This window comes from Colius striatus, chromosome 2 (assembly GCF_028858725.1).
Source record: "Colius striatus isolate bColStr4 chromosome 2, bColStr4.1.hap1, whole genome shotgun sequence".
NCBI lineage: Eukaryota > Metazoa > Chordata > Aves > Coliiformes > Coliidae > Colius > Colius striatus.
In genome coordinates this window covers 107,918,432-107,936,988 of record NC_084760.1, presented here as the reverse complement: position 1 = coordinate 107,936,988, position 18,557 = coordinate 107,918,432, and the positions used below count along the sequence as shown (strand labels likewise).

At 36.7% G+C, this 18,557-nt stretch overlaps 2 protein-coding genes across 8 annotated transcripts in view; one reads left to right on the top strand and one right to left on the bottom strand.

Annotated features, from left to right (window-relative positions):
* The window catches only part of TFB1M (transcription factor B1, mitochondrial), a 31,464-nt gene that overhangs the window by 5,636 nt on the left and 7,271 nt on the right, over window positions 1-18,557 (top strand). For 6 of the 7 annotated variants that reach the window (XR_009818103.1, XM_061989015.1, XM_061989020.1 and 3 more), the window contains 3 exons: window positions 1,486-1,594; window positions 3,248-3,399; window positions 9,298-9,417. Coding sequence is in view for 6 of the 7 variants with exons in the window: in XM_061989015.1 (XP_061844999.1) it covers window positions 1,486-1,594; window positions 3,248-3,399; window positions 9,298-9,417 (381 nt within the window). In the remaining variant the exon portion in view is untranslated. The remainder of the gene's footprint in view (window positions 1-1,485; window positions 1,595-3,247; window positions 3,400-9,297; window positions 9,418-18,557) is intronic. The other variant, XM_061989019.1, reaches the window with a different exon arrangement.
* Window positions 13,293-13,952, bottom strand: CLDN20 (claudin 20). Its single transcript, XM_010209589.1, has one exon. The coding sequence runs from the start codon at window positions 13,950-13,952 to the stop codon at window positions 13,293-13,295; it is 660 nt and encodes a 219-aa protein (XP_010207891.1).

The window sequence follows — 18,557 nt, the reverse complement described above, 5'->3', positions numbered from 1 at the left end:
AGTTCTCATTTGTGTTTGTGTAATACTCAACAACTCCAGACTCTTCTTGCTATGAAAACCATTATTAAAAAAACAATACAGCAGAAATAAATCTATTATGTAGGCAGCTGTCTGCTTCCTCTTGCACTGTTTCCTAATTTTATTGATCTTAACATTATCTTTCATCCTGCTATAGCATTTAGAACAGCTTCAAAGAAAGATTTGACAAACCATATCAGATTACTGAATTTGTATGTCATATAATTGCTAGTGTAGTGCTGATAAATCCATTAAGTGATTTGGACTTGAGGTGAGATTTTTTTTTTCTATTTGGATATAACATGTAGGAGCACTTAGTCTTTAGTTAAGCCTTTTTTACACAAATTTTGTGAACAGTATGAGAAAGGAGGATTTTCCTTTGGCTTAGAGACCTATGAAAGCTGATTGTGCCCCTGAGCATGTAAACATGATTCAGACTGAAGATGGAACAATGGTGAGAGGTTTATTTCAGCAGTTAAGCCTCTAGCACTTAACTGTTTATGGATTTGGATTTCTGTACAAAACTAAAATTGTTCTTTAAGCCATTTTCATTATTCTAACTTAGGAACAATAAATATCCCCAAAGGTCAACTTTATAAAAGATGAATTTGCTTTTGAATCGTGCTCTTTGTGCATAGTTTCATACTATAAGTGAAAAGATTAGTACACTAAAAAACTTTACTGATTTTGGTTGCGTAAACTAACACCAGAAATGGAACAATTGGTAATTAAACCACAGCCAGTTCTGAGTTTGCATTTCAGCCTTTATTAAATACTAGATAAGCTGCAGAAGTGGGAGGGAGAGGTTGACAGCAGAGTGGATTTTGTATTGGCTAAAAAGATAATATTCTGAGATTTTTCTCTACTGTAAGATGTTCATTCCCTCATCTTTAGAGACTCCTTGGTTTTTAATAGTGTGAGTTTAGACTACTGCAGGGAGTATTTGGAGAATCTCTTCCTCTTTTTTTTGTTTAAAATTAAAAAAGTGACTGAATATTTCTGCAGCCCTGTGTCACATGTGGCTAAAATTGGATAATAGACCCTATAGCTGCAGGGGAGACAGAATAAACAACATGAGCTTTGTTTCCATAGGTAATGGATCTAAAAACTTTTCAAAACCTGCTGCTTGCATTATTACTTAAATCAGGTGGGGTCCTGTTAGTGGCCCTGGGGTTTGTTAATTGTCCTTGTTGAAGAGACTCTTTAGCAGTCTTTTCAAGTTTAAATTCTCTATTAAGAATTCTACCAGCTGTGAACAGTAAGCATTTACAGAATCACACATTAAACTTTTGTCGTTGGTGTTCGCTTTTTGAAAGTAAATGCTAATAGCATGCTCAATTTTAACTGCTATTGTGCTTTTTTGTATATTGAAGATAAATACATAGCAATGGTTTAATTCCTGCTGTGGCTGAAACTGGAAATCAGTTTGGTTAATACTGTGACTTCTGCTTGCTTGCTTACAAACAGATGTTGTCTGAAGCAGCTCCAGGAAAAGTGCAAATTGTTCATGGAGATATCCTGACATATAAGATGGAGAAGGCTTTTCCTAAGCAGTTAAAAAAGAACTGGGAGGATGGTTAGTATTTAGACTTGGTTTATTTCATTTTTTTAAGGCTTCTGAGTTCGTCTTAAATGTGATATAATAGTTGAAGTTCACTTAATGCAGATGTTGCTCTCTTCTGGAACATTTTGTAGGTAACGAGAGATGAGATAGTGTCATTTCTGGAAGAAAATAGAGAATCATCTTCCTCTTCTAAGACAAAACATTGGGATCTCTGTGAAGGTCACCTTAGTCACCAGTGAGGAGCTTTGCAGTTTGTTAGCCTGAAAGCGTCTTGGCTATACAATAATGACTCTTGGAAAGTATAAAAGCAGATCCAATGGTGTGGTTTCTTCCCAGTTTCTTTGTTTATTTGAAGAAGCCAGAAGCCACCACTGCTGTTGTTCCACTGAAGTAATTTCTGAAACTTGATTTGAAACTTATAGGAAATTTGTCCTCAAAAATTTAGTTTTTTCACTACTATGGTTTCAGCTGTATATCTTTGGCTAAAGTAGAATCTCATGAGAGATTTGAGTTTGATTTTTATTACTTTTTTCAACTCTGAGATTCTCATAAGACTTGATTTCACCTCTCTTTTAAAAAATGTAATATAGATAAATCAGAGTAAGCTGCTTTTTTACTTAGGATATAAAAGAGTACCACATTATGTTCACCTTGAAAAGTTTGCCTCGTTGCAAAAGGTCAGTGCTTAACATAACAAAGCTGTGAGCAAATGTATCTGTCAAGGTGTAGCGCATTTTTTTTTTGAAAAATACATTTTTGGAACATACATGTAAGTTGTTATTTTTGAAGCTAGCTAACTAGAGGTAAGATACACTTTTTTTCTGTATTATTGTCATACAAAAATCTGAGAGTTTGGTAGGAAAGTTTCAGAAAGAAACTTAACCATCTCTGATACATGTGTAATATCATCACAAATATGCTAGACATATCACAGGCCAAAAAAGTACATAATAAATAAAATGTGCCAGAAAACGAGCTTGAATTTGCTATTATCATCTCTTTTTCATGCTAATAAATGCTGTAGCATCTAAGAAACAACACAGTTGTGGGTTTTTTTGTCCACTTCTATTGCACTCCTGCTTTGATATAAGGATCCCACTAGTACTTTGTATTGTGCAACACATGTACACTGATATGATCCATAATTGAGCAATACATATCACTTCATAGGGCTAAATCTTGTATTTGCTGTAAGACCTTTTGATTTTAGAGGGCTCTATACAGAAGGAGAGCTCTGTCCAGTTTGAGTTGATCATTTTGGGAATTACGAGGATTCAGGAAGGAAGAGTGTGGTTGTTTACTCTGTATGCTGTAGTCATAGTTTAAAATCAGGGAAACACTGTTGTAGTTTTACTATCCTGGAGTAGCTCAGCTGAAATCATCAGCTGAAAATCATCTGAAATCTACTCATTGATTCAAATGTAAATGAGAACCAAATGTAACCACTTTTTTTCCAACTAATTGCTGAGATTAGTAACACAGTTTTGTCAGTGTAAGACAAGTATAAATGGAAAGGCATAATTTTGACGTGGCATGATAAAAGTTGTTTTCATATCTTAAGTCTTGGTTGGTTGATATGCATGTATCTGTTTTGTATGTTCTTTCATGGCAAAATCTTATCTGAAACTTTCTGACAGTTGTTTTCCTTCCTTCAAATGTTAACAGAGCCACCAGATATACATATCATTGGGAACCTGCCCTTCAGCGTTTCAACTCCTCTAATCATTAAATGGCTTGAAAATGTTTCCAAAAAGGATGGACCTTTCACTTATGGCAGGACACAGATGACATTGACTTTTCAGAAGGAAGTCGCAGAGGTAAGATGTTTGAATTTTCCTGAAATTTATACATATGCTAAATTGATAAAAAATTAATATACATGCAGTCTTTTGTTTAGACATTACAAAACCAGTCTTCATGGTCTTTAAAAAGAGAGGAAAGGATTAATTCCATTTTTAGTTTGTGGCTATAAATTATGAATTTTAAAATATTATTTTATTTTTTTAAAAATTCTTATGGAGGGATGGATTTCCTTGAGATACTTAATCTCTTCTTTTATGAAAACTAATTTCTTTGACATGAACAGATTCCACAGCATTCTTCTACTTTTAAATATCTCTTCTCTCACAGTCATTGCTGCACCATTTCATCAGTCGGTTTTTCCTTGCTTTTCAGTCATCTCGAGAAATACACTTGTGCTTATTTCGTTTGCCCTTTTCACTAGAAATAAATTCTTTTAAAAGACATCTTCCTGGAAATAGAGAAAAAGGAATGTTTAGCATTATCTGCAGGTGTGATCAAACACTTACAACACAGGGAGTGGTTGTTAAGACCTTGGAAACTGACTCTGGCTTTTTTCAACAAGACTTTATACCAGAGTTATTAATGAATTGCTGCCAGTGTTATGTATGTAAAAAGACATAATTTGAGTTCTGTCACAGTGAGTCCAAGAGCAAATTGAGATTTCACTTTGTCTCTGAGGTTTTAGACTTAACAGTTTATTTCTGTTGCAGTTGCATGAGATGTAACATATAAGCTATAAGACTTTTTGGTTTATATTTGTGAAGGTGGCGTGGCTTCTTACCAGGATCTCACTTTCTTTAATAAAAAAGAGAAAAGAATTTCACATCATTCAGGAAACTTAACTTCCATTTAATTACTAAATGTGTGTGTTGCCTTAATTTTAATCTTTCAAAATAAAAATTCTAATAGGAAAATTTTGCTGTGGGTTTTTTTGGTATGTAATGTAGTAATAATTATATATGCTGTAATTGGGGAGTGGGGGTGGGGTGTGCATAGAAAACCATATTGTACTGTCACTACTGTAGCCTTGAATCAAAATTTCGGACAAGTACTGGAGTACTTCCAGTAGGTGGCTCTAAAGAACACCAGGGACAAATGTTTGGTATGAAATAAGATAGATTTCTTAATTCAGTTCTGAGCTCTTGTGGTTTCAGGCGTTGAAAGATCCAAACCTATTTTCCAGAAAGACTTCATGTCATTTGAGATTAGATTTTGTTACAAAATATGGCTAATGGACTATGATGTAAAAGTCAAAGGGCTGATGGGTAAGATGCCAAGTTTTGTGACAGCAAGGAGAAAAATGGCCTCACTGAGTGAGAGCGTAAACACACTCTGTACTTCATATAGCTGTAACCAGCTGCATTCGTCATTGGTGATGTGCAAATTACAGTGCTTCTGCACACAGCATAGCTCAGTGAGATGCAAACTACTGTGCACTCTGAAGTTCCTTGTACTTGGAATGCCCTAAAAGTTAGAAACTAGGAAATTGAGCATGTTGTTCGAAGTCGTGCAATGAATTAGTGTTAATTTTTGTTGAGTTTGCATTCTGGGATTGCTTGATTCTTGCCATTATGTCTGTTTAAACACAAGTGTTCCACTGAAGACAAAATGGTTCATAGTTTCTGGTTTGCATTTCCATAATTGATTTGACACGATGAAAAACTCATTGGAGAGAGACTATTTTGTATTATGGTTAAGATAAAGGATGATAATAATCTGTGGTTTTCTCCTGACTCTTGTGTTGCTCAAGTTAACTAGTACAGCACAGATAACTAAGTTGCTTCCAATGTTTTATGTATCTGTAGATTTATATTGTTGAAAGGAAAATGACTTAAAGATTTAATGTCTTCACTGGATGTTTCTAAGCTAAGAGCCTAAATACCCAGGAAAGTCTCAGCGTATAAGCCGTAAGCTCAGCAGAAGGGTAGGTTACTGTTACAGAACGGAGGCATGTGCTTTGTATTCAGTTAGAATAACTTGTTGTTAACAGTAAGAAAATGAAGCAATGTGCTGTGTCGTTTGTAGTCAAGCTTGGTTTTGCTAGTATTTCGGGTAGAAAATACCTTTGACTTTCTTCCTGCTGGTAGTTTCTTGCTTTTCGATTTCCTTATAGCACAGCTACATTGGCATGAGTTTTGTCAGCATAGATGTACTACTACAGACCACTCTATTCTAATGTGGTTTGATTAAATTAATTAAAACTATTGTTGAGAACCAGCAGGTATGTTATGTACTGAGTCCTAAGGCCTATTAAGTAGGATAAGACCAGATATCTACAGCAGTAAAAAAGGCACTTTTAAGTGTTGAGCAGATAATTTTGTCTCTCTGTAGTTAAAATTTGTAAAATTGTGACTTGGTTTATGGATAAGAATATTTACCTTGCCCCAAATTCCTCTATGCTTCACTTGAAATCTGCAACCTGGGCTGGGTACTTCCTGGCCCGTTTGTGTTAAAATGAGTCATATTTCAATTTAAATAGAAACTGACAAAGATATTCTAATTTTGAGTAAAACTGGGCAGAGAGTAGTTTGCCTGAACTGCTCTGCCAAGATGATCTGTGGGCTGGGGGGTGGGGTGCTAAACTGTTCGATAGCTTGTGAGTAGAGCAGAATACTTAATCCTAACACTGCTATCTATTTTGAACACTAGGCAAAAGGTCTTAGTAAAGTGAAAAATAATTCATATTTTGGAACAGCAAACAGAAGAAGAATTACCATTATGTTTTCATAACTGATATAGATAAAACATAAATACTTTTATTCTATAAAAAGTGTTTTTGCAGAAAGTGGCTTCTGTACTAAAATATGTTTGATACTTCTTTATATGGTCAGCTTTGTCAGTCTTAGTTCCTCATGAACGTTAGTTTCTGTGGCAGATTTTACAGATTCATTGATGATGGGGTTTTAATACATGTTTATGAAAGGTGCAATTGCATGATATAGCTGACTGAAGAACAAAACAATTAGTTGTTCTTCACGTCATTGACTGGTTTATACTGAGCAGCTTTAGAAGTGAGGTCACGTACAACTTTGTTCCAGGTTAGACTTCATAAACTTTGTTTTGCTTCATGCTTTGCTAAAAGCGGATGCAAAGATGTTACCTAGTTAGCTGAACTCCAGCATGGTTTACCTTAGTGCAGTTTCAGATTCTATCCATATTTTAAAAGTAGGAATAAAGAGAATTCTGCTAATTTTGGGAAAAAGCCCAACAGAAATAGATCAGGTTACAGAGGTATGGGGACGAGCTTTTTGGCACGGATTGTGACGACAAGACAAAGGAGAATGGTTTTATACTGAAAGAGGATAGATTTAAACTACATGTAAGGAAGACCTTTCTTATAATGAGAGTACTAAGACATGGGAACATGTTTCACAGAGAAGTGATAGATGTCTCATCCCTGGAACCATTCAAAGTCAGGCTGGATGAGGTTCTGATGGGGCATCTTCAATCAAGTTGAAGATGTCCCTGCTCATTGTATGTTGGTTGGACTAGGTGGCTGTTATGGTTTTGTGTGGAGTTGTTTCTGGTAATGGGAAAGGGACTGTAAAGATGGCTTCTGTAAGAAGTTGCTTGAAACTTTCCACAGCTGTGAGTCAGACCTGTTTCTAGAGCTGAGCCAATTAAGCACCTTCTTTAAGAAGCAGCAGACAGAGAATGAGGGTGCTTCCCGTTCCTTCTTGCTGTTCTGTTCTTCCTTCTTTTCTGGCTGGTGATGGTGCAAGGAGTTGGAGGAGAGAGAGAAGCAACTGTGTAGACCCCAAGGTCAATGAGGGAAGAGAGGAGGAGGTGTACTGGAGCAGAGACTCCCGTGCATCCTGCTGAGAGGAGTGGTGAAGCTGAGATTTGTTTGCAGTTAATAAAAGACCCCATGCCGGGGTAGTGTCTATGCCCAGAGGAGTCTGTGTCCCATGGGAGAGACTCAGTACTGGAGCAGGAGAAGAATACCAGGAGTCATCCTCCTCTGAGAGAAGCAGCAGAGCCCATCTGTGAGAGACTGACCACATCTCCCATTCCCTACCCCACCGAGCCGTTGAGAGGGGAGGAGGTGGAGATACTGGGAGCAGTGACCTGGGCCCCGGGAAGAAAGTAGGGATAGGGAAGAAAGAGCTTAAAGTGCTGATTGTATTTTTCTAATCATCCTGCCCTGGTTTTGCTTTTTGTTCTGTTCTGTTCCTTGTAGGTAGTAGAACAAACTTTCCTACTTTCCTCTCTAAGTCGAGTACTGGAGTCTGTTTTGCCCGGAACCATAATTCGCAGCGAGCCCTCCCTGCCCTTGCCTTGATCCACAACAACCTTTGTTGTCTTTTTCTCCTCCCATTTTGCTGGGGCCGCTGCCATCCTAACAAGGGTGGGAGTGGCTGGGGGGCAGTGAGCAAGAGGCTGTCGTGGTGCTTCACTGCTGGCTGGGCAAAAACACAAGGGCCTTTAAAGGTCCCTTCCAACCCATACTTTTCTGACTCTATTCTTTGAGTGTGTTCTCAGCATTTTTATGTACCTGCTGATGTGGTTGAAGTAGTTTAAGATGTTACTGCCCAAGAGCGGGTGGTGTTGAGATTTCTGTTCTGTAGCTGAGAAGCAGGAACTAACTGCCAGACACTTTTTGGATGGTTTTTGTGGGAAGTGGAGACTGGCTCGTTGGAATTGACACTGGAAGGGCTACGAGTGTTGTCATTAGTCTGTTTCCTTTCCACTGCAGAGGTTAAGGAAATGCATATCTGATTGCATTGTTAGATTTTGCAGCTTGTTTTGAGTTGTTTTTTCTTTAGAGAACAATAATGATGGCAGACAGATTTCTTTTTTTTTTATGTTTTCTCAAACAATAATACAGTTTTATTTGCTGATGTAGGCAAAAAAAATCACCGAACTTTCTTTCTGAAAAGTTGTTGGAAAGTGTATTATTTGCTGTATGCTTTTATTTAAACAGCCTTTTGGGAGAGTTGATTTTAAAAAAAGTAAAAGTTCAGCAGTAGATTTCATTTTATTTTTCTGGGATAATTTTAATGAACATTTCAGGATTTCATGGGTAGATATTTTTATCTGACACTACATGATGTCCAGATGTTACCAGATATGCAAATAGTTTTTCATCTTTTTTAGTAAGGTAGTGGTGAATAAGAACAGGAATCTTCAGAATTCTGTTTCTCCATTGGTAGTGTAATGTCTTTTATAATTTGAGATTTGTTTTACTGGGTGCTTTTTATGTTTAAATCTTTTTTGTGCTAGCAAAACACACGGAATGTGTTTCTTGTCAGGTCATGAAAGCATAGAAGACCTGTGTTCAGGTTACTTTATTAGTAATATTTGTAAGAAATTTCATGGGAAAATCAAGAGAATTACTGAATTGAGCTTGAATGCTATTACTCTTAGATATTCTCAATTTATGTGAAGTAGATCCAGCTTCCTTACATATATTGTAAGTGTAGACCAGTTAATAATGAAGAAAACTTGGATTATATCCAGTTTTTAATTTATGGAGCTTTGTTTCGTGTTGAAAGGGAAAAAGCTGTGCTTTTGATACAGAAACAATGGAAGAAAGTGATGTCAGTACTGTCAGCTAGCATTGAGTTTGTTTTGCAATCAGAATAGTTTTAGTTTTCTCTTGTGCCCATACAAAATTCTTTGGACATTCCTTAAGTTCTGCAGAAGTTCAAGGAAAAGGAACTCCTTTTCATGTGAATTTTTTTGTTGCAGGATTGAGACTGTAAATTAGCGTGATATTGTAGTGAAATACTGCTACAATGGAGAAAAAAAAATCTAGATGAACTGGGCATATACTTTGATATGAGTTGCTAACTATTAATTCGATTTTTAAAATTTGTCTTTGCCTTTGATTGTACTGAAAATCAAGTGTTAATGTAACTGACCACTCGCTCGATTCAGTTGCACTGATACACGTTTTGATTCTTCGATAGAGGCTTACAGCTAATCCAGGAGGTAAACAACGTAGCAGACTGTCCATCATGTCTCAGCATCTCTGCACTGTAGAAAACTGTTTCGTAATTCCAGGTCAAGCCTTTGTTCCAAAGCCAGAGGTAAGTTTTGGGTTTCTTGTTAATCTGTCAGTCCAGCAATGTGTCTGATTTTGAGTAAGGAACACAGTTGAGTGGTCTAGTTCAACACCTCCATGCTACGAAGTGGCACAGTATAATGTGATGTGATGTGGTATGTGAAGCATAGTTGCTTCAAGAAGGTGCTTTTCTTTCTTTTCAAGGTGAACTTGTCTTTCACCTTTAGGCCTATCTGCAAGATCGGGTACTTCCTTGGGTGCTGCTTGAGAGGGAGATGAGGATTTAATGATGGGATAGCCTGCTGGGATTGTAGCATCTTTGAATAGCCTGCTGTTTTACAGTTTGTATTTAAAAACACTTTGGGAATTGTGCCTGGAAAATTTGATGGGTCTTTTGAAAGACCCTGATAAGAAAAAGCTTTTCATTTACCATATTTGTCAAAGATCTGTAATTTTACCATGTCTATAATCTTTATGTTTCACCCTAACTCATCTTTAGCATATTTAACTCCCTCCTATTCACTATAGCACTTTGTCACCTACATCCCACTGCCTGTTTAAAAAAGTAACTTTTCTCCCTCTTAGCTGCTCTTGAGTGACTAGAGAACAGTCTCTTTGCTGTCCTCTTTTCTACTGCCACTGGCTTTTATTAATAGCTATTATGATTACAGGAATCAAGAAGCAGTAAATTAAACTGAGTTTTAGACAAGAATGGTTTTGGTTTTGTTTGTAAAAATGGATACCTGTCTCTAAGTGGGGTCTTCTTCCCCTAAATATACATGGAAATCTACTGTTCTGTCTCAGAAATGAACTTGTAGATCCTGAAATTCCTTTTAAACTGGTTGGTTCAGCTTATCAATACATCTCCCTTCACCCTTATCACAGTCTGTCTCTTAGTCTTTTTGCTCTTCAGGCTTATCTCTTGAGCACCTTTGGAAAGTCATTCTCTCTATCACAGTGAACTTTAAGGTGTCTATCTGGGCATATTATGATGATGATTTAAAATTCTATCAAATGTGATAAGGTATTAGCCATTACAGCAGTCTGTTGTGAAGAAAAATTGCCATGCTTAAAACATTTTTTATTTTATGGTTTTGGATTAGGATTGGGTTTTCTTCCCTGTTTCTGAGCTGAATGAAAAATAATTTCAGGATATCATCTCACTGTTAAATGTGTGGTGTTCAGTAAGGCCAGAATTCCAATTTTGTGGTGATGTTTTCTCAATGGTCGATACAATTTGATGGCATAATAGAGTTAGTGTAGTGAAAGGTCTTGGGCAGACTCTATCTCAGAATTGGGAACCTATAACTGATAATCTCATCTTCCTGTACTGAAAAGGCCATGGTTGACTGAGAGAGTTAACTTACAGGGTTGTGACAAATGTCTTAATATAGGTAAATCCTATAGCCAGTTGGTGCTTTGTTGAATAATAAAGGCAGTGCTACTAAAGCCAAGCATATTTGTATTTAATGTCTTTTTTGAGTTAAAACAAATATTGCTTACATTTTAAAAGCAGAAAGAAAAAAAATCAGAGAGATCTGGCAACTGTTTTCACTGTATTTTCTTTCCTTAAGCTCTCCTAGACTGATCTTCTGTTCTGTCCTTGCTCTTCTAGCTGTAGACTGATGTGGTTTTAGATATTACTGCTGCTGATAAAATCTTTGTTCTCTTGATGAATGAAATGGCTCAGTGGTTGATTTTTGTTTCATAGGTGTACAAAGAAGCTCAGGTGCTTCTGTATAAAGTTTTAGGAAGAAAAATTTGCTGCTTATGTAGCTGACATACTTCATTTTGCTCATAGTGTGCAGTAATTACTTTTTTCTTACAGGTCCCTGTAAAAACACCTTTGATTCTTTTTTTACAAGTGTTGATTTTAATTCATATTCATAGCAGTCACCACAGCTTAGTGTCATGTCAAATCCCTTACTAAAAGTGGAAGCGTATGTTTTTGGGAATGAGTTGCTTACCTCATTTCCTCAATGAATGAATATTTTTTCAACAATACTATGAATGCTGAGATGTAAAAGACTCTTGGTTTATGGAATGGAATGGTGCTGTGCTTTTTGGTCATAGTTTAGTCTCTGCAATACCAAATAGCTGCTGATACTAGCATTAGGAATAGTACAAAACAAACTCCTTGATGAATACATTGGAAAGTCAAAATGGCCACGTAGCAGCAGTAACACAAGCAACACACAATTCCATTCTGTGCACATTAGAATAAAAACTCTTTACATATCGGATGCATAAAACATTCCACTTTCTCAAATGCTGTAACAGAAGATTGTACTTTTTTCAACAGACTGTATGTAGAAAGCCCCTTCATACTGTTGCAGTAAAGCTTGGGCTAATAATACAGGAAATAAGAGCTATGTAGAAATACATGCAAAACAAATAGCAGTTGGTTTTGCAGAAAGACTCGTCCAGCATTGTCATATTCCTAAATCTGAAAGCCTATATCAAAGCCCTTTCCATTCTCTTACCTTTGCTAGCAGACTAACATCAATTTGGTCCTTGTTTAGGTAAGCATTTAGATAGAACATATTCTGCCAAAGACTGATACAAAACAAAATTTGTGTTGAAAGAAAAGGTTAAAGGATCAAAGATTATTCATCAAAATAAGGGAGTTAAGAAAATTAATTTCAATAAAGCAGCTGTTTCTGTCACTATTGTATATTACATATTACACAGAATCACAGAATCTTAGGACTTGAAAGGGACCTTGAAAGACCATCTTGTCCAACCTCCATGCCAGAGCAGGACCACCTAGAGTAGGTCACACAGGAACTCACTGAGGTGGGTTTTGAATGTCTCCAGAGAAGGAGACTCCACAACCCATCTGGACTTGGAGTAATGGAATACATGGGAGTGGGCCTGAAACAGACCCTTGCAGGAAGGATTAAAAGTACTTACAAAGTTCTTTCAGAAGGCTAGAAATGTTGAAGACAATAGTAGCTGTATTATTTGAACTGTTAAAAGCTACTTTGACCAAGTGCAAACCAGAATGCTTCCAGATTTTTCTTGAATGTAGATAATTTCGTTTGTATCATCTGTGTTACAGTTTGCAGGTGTGTTCATGGTTATGGTTACATTTCTGTTATGATATTGCTCCTCAAACCTAAGGTTCATTGTGTAGTGATAGATTAGTAGCAAATGGTGAATGCCAAGGAGACATTTCTTTAACAATAATAAATAAAACCCACAGCAGGTGGCAGTTTGGGGTGTGAGAGCCAGTTTTGGCAAGGTCTGAATGGTACTGCCGATTCTTCAGCCTGATATGCAGAATATACAATGCAGCTAAGGTTTAGGGGCTGTGAGCTTTTTTGTTCCATCTGGTTTGTGTGTGTGTATTTTCTTTTTTTTTAAAGAAACCTAGTTACCAAGGCAATTTAGAACTGAAAAATGAAAGGCAGATGTGTCTGCTATTTAAAAAACATTTAATTGGGCTTCTTGGACAAAGAGTGGCTGGGTGGTTTGTTTTTTATCCTTGCTTCATAATAAAAATGCAAAATATACTATAAAACATTATAAGTTAGTGAGAAGCCTGATTTGCTAAATAGAAAGCAGTTAGTTTTTAAGCATTTTTGCTGCAACAAGCCATCGTTGCATTAATTGTACTGTCACATATGTTTTAAAATCGTTCCTTTTTTAGTAAACATTACTAGGAAAGTAAAAGAGAATGCTTTGAAAAATCAACAAAACAAAGTACTCTTGTTGCAGACTTAAGCATGGTTTCCTACTTCATTCTTTTTGGGGTTGCTGCTATAAACGAAATACCTTGCTTAAACATAGCTGCAATCCAGATGTAGGAAAAGTTCAGTGCTATGTTACACATTCTTTAAAATACTCAAACTACACTTAGCACACCAAAAAAGCCTCAATGGATAGAAATATCTGTATTTACACATAGTCCTTTAGGTTGTAACCTGTGTTGCTGTCCTGCTCTGTGGATGGGAAGTGGTGCTGCTTTGCAGAGTAAATCCATGCTCCTTGCTGCTTTTTAAGACAGGAAGTGCAGAAGATGACACCTGCGATAAGCAGAAACGCTGCTGAAATGAATCCTGTATAAACCGCTCCTCCTGGTTCATGTTTGCTGCTCTCTGGAATGGTCTGGTCCAGAAAATTTGAAATAATTTCTCTTGTGTACCAGGATGTTGGTACTAATCCAAAGATTCCTGCAAGGATGAAGCAGACTCCTCCAGCAAAACAAGCATGGCTTTTGCTGTCAGTGTCCCCTCCCAGTTTCGTGCATTTCATTCCAACTGTAGTGATGCAGATCCCAAAAGCTGATAGGATACAAGACAGTACCATGGTGGTCCGTGCCACCTGGATGTACACAGGGAGAGAGAGAACGGAGTATTTCAGGGTACAGCTAAACATCCCTGTGCTGTACCATGTGCAGTCCATCCAAAGTCCTTGCATCTGTGTTATAGCTGTTATGATGTTTGAACCAACATCTGCATTTACCTTCCAATTTGGCAGCAAGGTGGCTGTGATATCTCCAAAAACACCAAACAGAGCCAGAATAAAAGCAAAGAACTGCAGACTTGCTGATGCCATGATGATTAGCTGCTGTCACCTTTTGTCTGTCCGTTTCTCTTCTGTAAATGAGTGTTACTGGTTGGAAGCTTTATAGCTGTAGCCCTCTGTGTAATGGGGAGGAAGGGGGGGGTGGAGAAGTGCGAGAGGGAAAGAAAAAGAAATCAGCAAACAAAAAAAAGCTTGCATTTAAAATTAAAAGTGCCCTATCTGAAAAGAGTTACTATCTGAACATGACCCTGCAGCAGATGAGAGCAGCTGTACACAAGGTACTTGAACAAAAATGATGGCAAATGGGCAGTGTTTTAGAATTGCTTGTAAGAAGGAGCTGCTGCCCTTTCATACATCATTGCAAGCCTTAAAGCAAAATTTATTTTACTGGAGTTGTTTTGGCTAATAGCATACAGATAAGAGGCTTACTGGAAAATATACATTGTAAATGGAACATTAGAAACTCGTAGATTAGAAGTCATTGTGGAAAAAACGCTGTGGTAGAAAATACATTGTACTCTTCAAGTACCTTCTTTGGGTGTGTTGATGGTTGTAGTCAGCTCCTGTTGACTTTTATAACAATAAACTTTTATAATATTATCTTTTGTTTAAGTTATGGTTTAAGGTAACCTTTTATTTAAATTATTTAAATATTGTCTATTTATTTGGTTAGTATCTGAAGAAGAATAAGATTGAATTTCTTTTTCACAGTGTTTTCACAGTTAAGTCGCATGTGACTTTTCTAAATCAGTATTTTCAGTCAGTGATTCTCAGTCTTTGATTTAGAGCAGCAGGATTGAACAAGTTGTAGAAGTGAATATGATCTGCTTTTGCCTACAAAACACTGTGCTTAACACCAATATGGAACAACTCGGTGTGCAATAACATTTTTTAAATCAGCCACTCACCTGTCTGAAATAATTTGCAAATCTGCTATGAAGTGAAAGTTTTAAAAATTCATTATAAAGCCTCCCTGCTATTCTTGCATAAAGAGTCAAATTTAATTTGACAGATGAGAACATTTTAGGCAGCACGATAATGGTGCACCTGGGAGGACAGAACTGTTGCTGTTACATCAGCTGGACTGTTGGGATAGCAGATGAAGAGAGCAATGGTTTGAAACCCCTGTGAGGAGGACTAGAAACAGTGTCCCCCCTTTTGAGCGGGGGTGTGTAATTGGCAGATCTTGTCTTTTGTCACAGTTACAGAGAAAGGGCAGTTGTCAGTCTGGATTGAGCTTTGTAAGAGATTCTGTCTAAATATGAACAGTGAGTATAAAAATCAGCTTTCAGCGTGAGCGCTTTTAACACAAAATATCTGCAGCAGTGTGCTCTTAACTCATTCTGCATAGGACAACAAGGCTTTGAGCAATATGTATTCTGTCCGACTTCAGTGGCGTTACATAAGTAATCTAATTTATGTAGTGTGCTTAGTTCAGCAAATTGTTCAAGGGTGTGCTAACTCTCGGCAGTATATACAAATTAAAAATGCTTATAGTTAAGGTGAGAATGTTGGCAGCTACTAATTTTAAAAATCTTATTTCAAAGACCTGCTTGTTTCCAGATCCCTTCAGTTTCTTCAGACTGTGAAGAACCGCTTTGGCAAATACATATCATTTGCTGTATCGGGCTCATGGGAAAGATGGCTTAACTTCCTTTTACAGAAGAAACTGACATGTCTGGATAGCTCTGAGTTCCTTCAGGAGAGTGTTCTGAAACAACTAATTCTAGTCTAGAGTCAGCTTTTTTTCAAAATTTCAGCATATACAAACATGCAAACATCAACGCAAACTGCTGCAAATGGATACATTCAACAGGGTGAACCAAATTAAAGGCATAATAAATTCAAGTATAATCATTGCAAGTTTAATTAAAAAAATACAGTTATGTTTCATTCCAGTTTGTGTGGCACTTACTGCTGGATGTGAGGTCTTAGATGTTTTCTTCACTGTAGATGTCCCAGAAAAATGAAGTTGCTCTTGACTGGAACTATCACATCTCATATAAAACTGCATTGGCCTGTATTAAGAAATTTCTTGGAATGTTGAGGTTTTTTTTCTTTTCTCCTACAGCAAGTGCATTACTGCTGTGTGTTCGCTCTCTTAGTTCCATCTACCCGAGAATAAAGGATACTTTGTTTAATGAGTTCTGTTTGACAAACACTCAGTAAGGGAAAGCAAAGAGATTACAGAGAAAAACACATGGAGACCCTAAGACCTAAATACATCATGATATTCGGGTTCTGTGATGAAAACTGTGGACAGCAATTAAAAAGAGTAAAATCTTGAGAACTCGGAAACTCTGTAGGCTTACGAGATTGGAGGGGAGGTGAGGGGAAGGGGAGAGGGTAGGATTCATTTAAGTGGAACTAAGAGCCAGATGGTTTTGTTGTTTTTCAGTTGTTGATTGTGGGTTTGGCTTTTTTTTTTTCCCCATCACAGATAATCTTATTAAGAGTTTAAATTTCCTAGGAAAGAACTATGCAATTTATTTTAATTTGTAATTGGAACAGCAGGACATTTCTGTTTGACTACAGAAATCTCTCCTTGATAGCCTGAGCCTTCTATAGGTCATCTTTTAACTTTCTATCTTTGAATAAGCCTGGATAAAAGAGTAAAGAAATAAAGACACTTAATAAGGATACTATGGTAACTGCAGCACATCAGAGAAGTGCCTTTGACAAGTTAGTGTGCGAAATCAAGAAGTTGTGAGAACTTGATGATTGCAGCAGTGATAAACCTGTAGGTTCTGTACTTGACTTTTAGTTTCCTGGAGTCCTGTTTGTGAGCCTAACCTGAAGGGAGTTATTACAGAGCTGTTCTTACATAGGAATTAGGTTATTGCTCTTAGTGCAGTGGCAGGTTTATTTTCTTCTGGAAGTGAACCAAAATGAAACCTTTGCATCTCAACAAGATTGCTACGAAATACTCGTATCTAGTGTTAGACCTAACATTTGTCCATAGTAGATGAATAAAGTGTTGTTACTGAACTCTTGGTGAAAACACCGGCTTAGAACTATCTTAGTAGGATCCCAAGCAGTCTGTTTTAATGAAGTTGTAATATGCTGTGCTTAGGTTTTAGTTCCCTATGAGTAAATTACAGCTTGCAGAAGAGTATGTGGGTTTGCTTTTAATACAGTCCTGTTGCAAGATACTTATATTGCCCATCATGAGACCTTTATTCTCAACAATTAGTAAAAATTGTCTCATTTAAGCTTATTCTGATTTAGAGGTTGATTTCATCAGTGAGGCAGCAGACTTCTTTGAATTACATTGTCATGTGTTCCTACCAAAACATAAACCTTCTTTGTACAGACACACTAAAACAGCAAGGGGTGAATAATTGCTCTAGTATTGACAATTCAGGATATATCAGCTGAATAATGTTAATATTCATTATTTTGTAAGAATTGAGTATTATTTTGTGCATACTACTAACATACTTGATTGGGGTGAAAAAATAAGTATTACTAATAGAATTATCAGCAAATTAACTTGTGTATTTTAAGTGCTCCTGTGTACTTTATTTGCTTTCATAATTCTACTCTTTATGCATATTAAAAAGGTTAGGTGCAAATTGCACGTATAATTTTAAAGGAGTGGCCAATTACAAGTGGAAAGCTTTCCCCTGTATCTGTTGCTATAGCAACCAGGCAGCTTTCCTGGGGTCCAAAGAAAACAGTGTCTATAATGGAACAAATGCTGAGAAGTACTGTGTTTTGTTTCAGAAGCAGAAATTATTGCTCACTAGCCTTGAGATTGCAAATTGAGCTGTTTTTCTCTGAAACTATACACATCATCTGGTGTTCTTTTTTTCTTTTTCTTCAGTAATTTTTGTTAGACATAGGTCCAACTCTTAAAGAGCTCTCATATCTTACAAGCAGCTCTGCAAAACTGAGGTGACTAGGAGATCCCAAATAGTCTCTGGTGGTTTTCTTGTCCCTAGTTTCAGGGGGAAATAGCATGTTTTATTTACCAACAAAAATATACATAAACATATTATATGAGCAAATAAGACCTTAGGTTTAAAATAAGCCCTGTTGTAAGCCCTTATTTTTAGTTTTAAAATAATAAACCCATTTTCTTTGGGAGGAGCTGGTTCGTTGTGTGAAGTATTTGCCCTGTGAAAAAAGATAAACTTTTCTGACAACGTGAATGCAAGTGGTCAGGTGGCAGCAACCTGTGGCAAAGATAGAAGCTATCAACAGTTGAGAAATTCAGAAGATGCTTTAGATACACATTTATGCACGTTTCACTGCAGGTTCCATCCATCAAGTTTTCTTTGTCACCTCATTCTGAAATGAATTTTTTTGTCTTTACATTTTAGTAATTTAAGATTGAGGTTTTTCTATCTTTCTTACTCTGAACTCTAGCTTTCAGAAAAGATGGAAAAGTAGAGAAAAAAACAGTCTGTAACATATACTTGACATCAGTAGTGCTAATACCAGAGACTTGCTGGTTTTTTTTTCATCAGCACCGTCAATCAGCATTTTCTTTCCTTTCTGTAGACAGTATTTTTGTTCAGGTTCATAAATTCTGTCTACATGTAAAACTTAATTTATTTGAATTTCATTATTTCTATTGAAAGCAAACGTAGTACCTCTGCTGTTGAAGCAATTGTGCTGGATAGATGGTCT

Coding starts and splice junctions, on each gene's coding strand:
- CLDN20 (XM_010209589.1), bottom strand. CDS start 13,952: ATGGCATCAGCAAGTCTGCAGTTCTTTGCTTTTATTCTGGCTCTGTTT.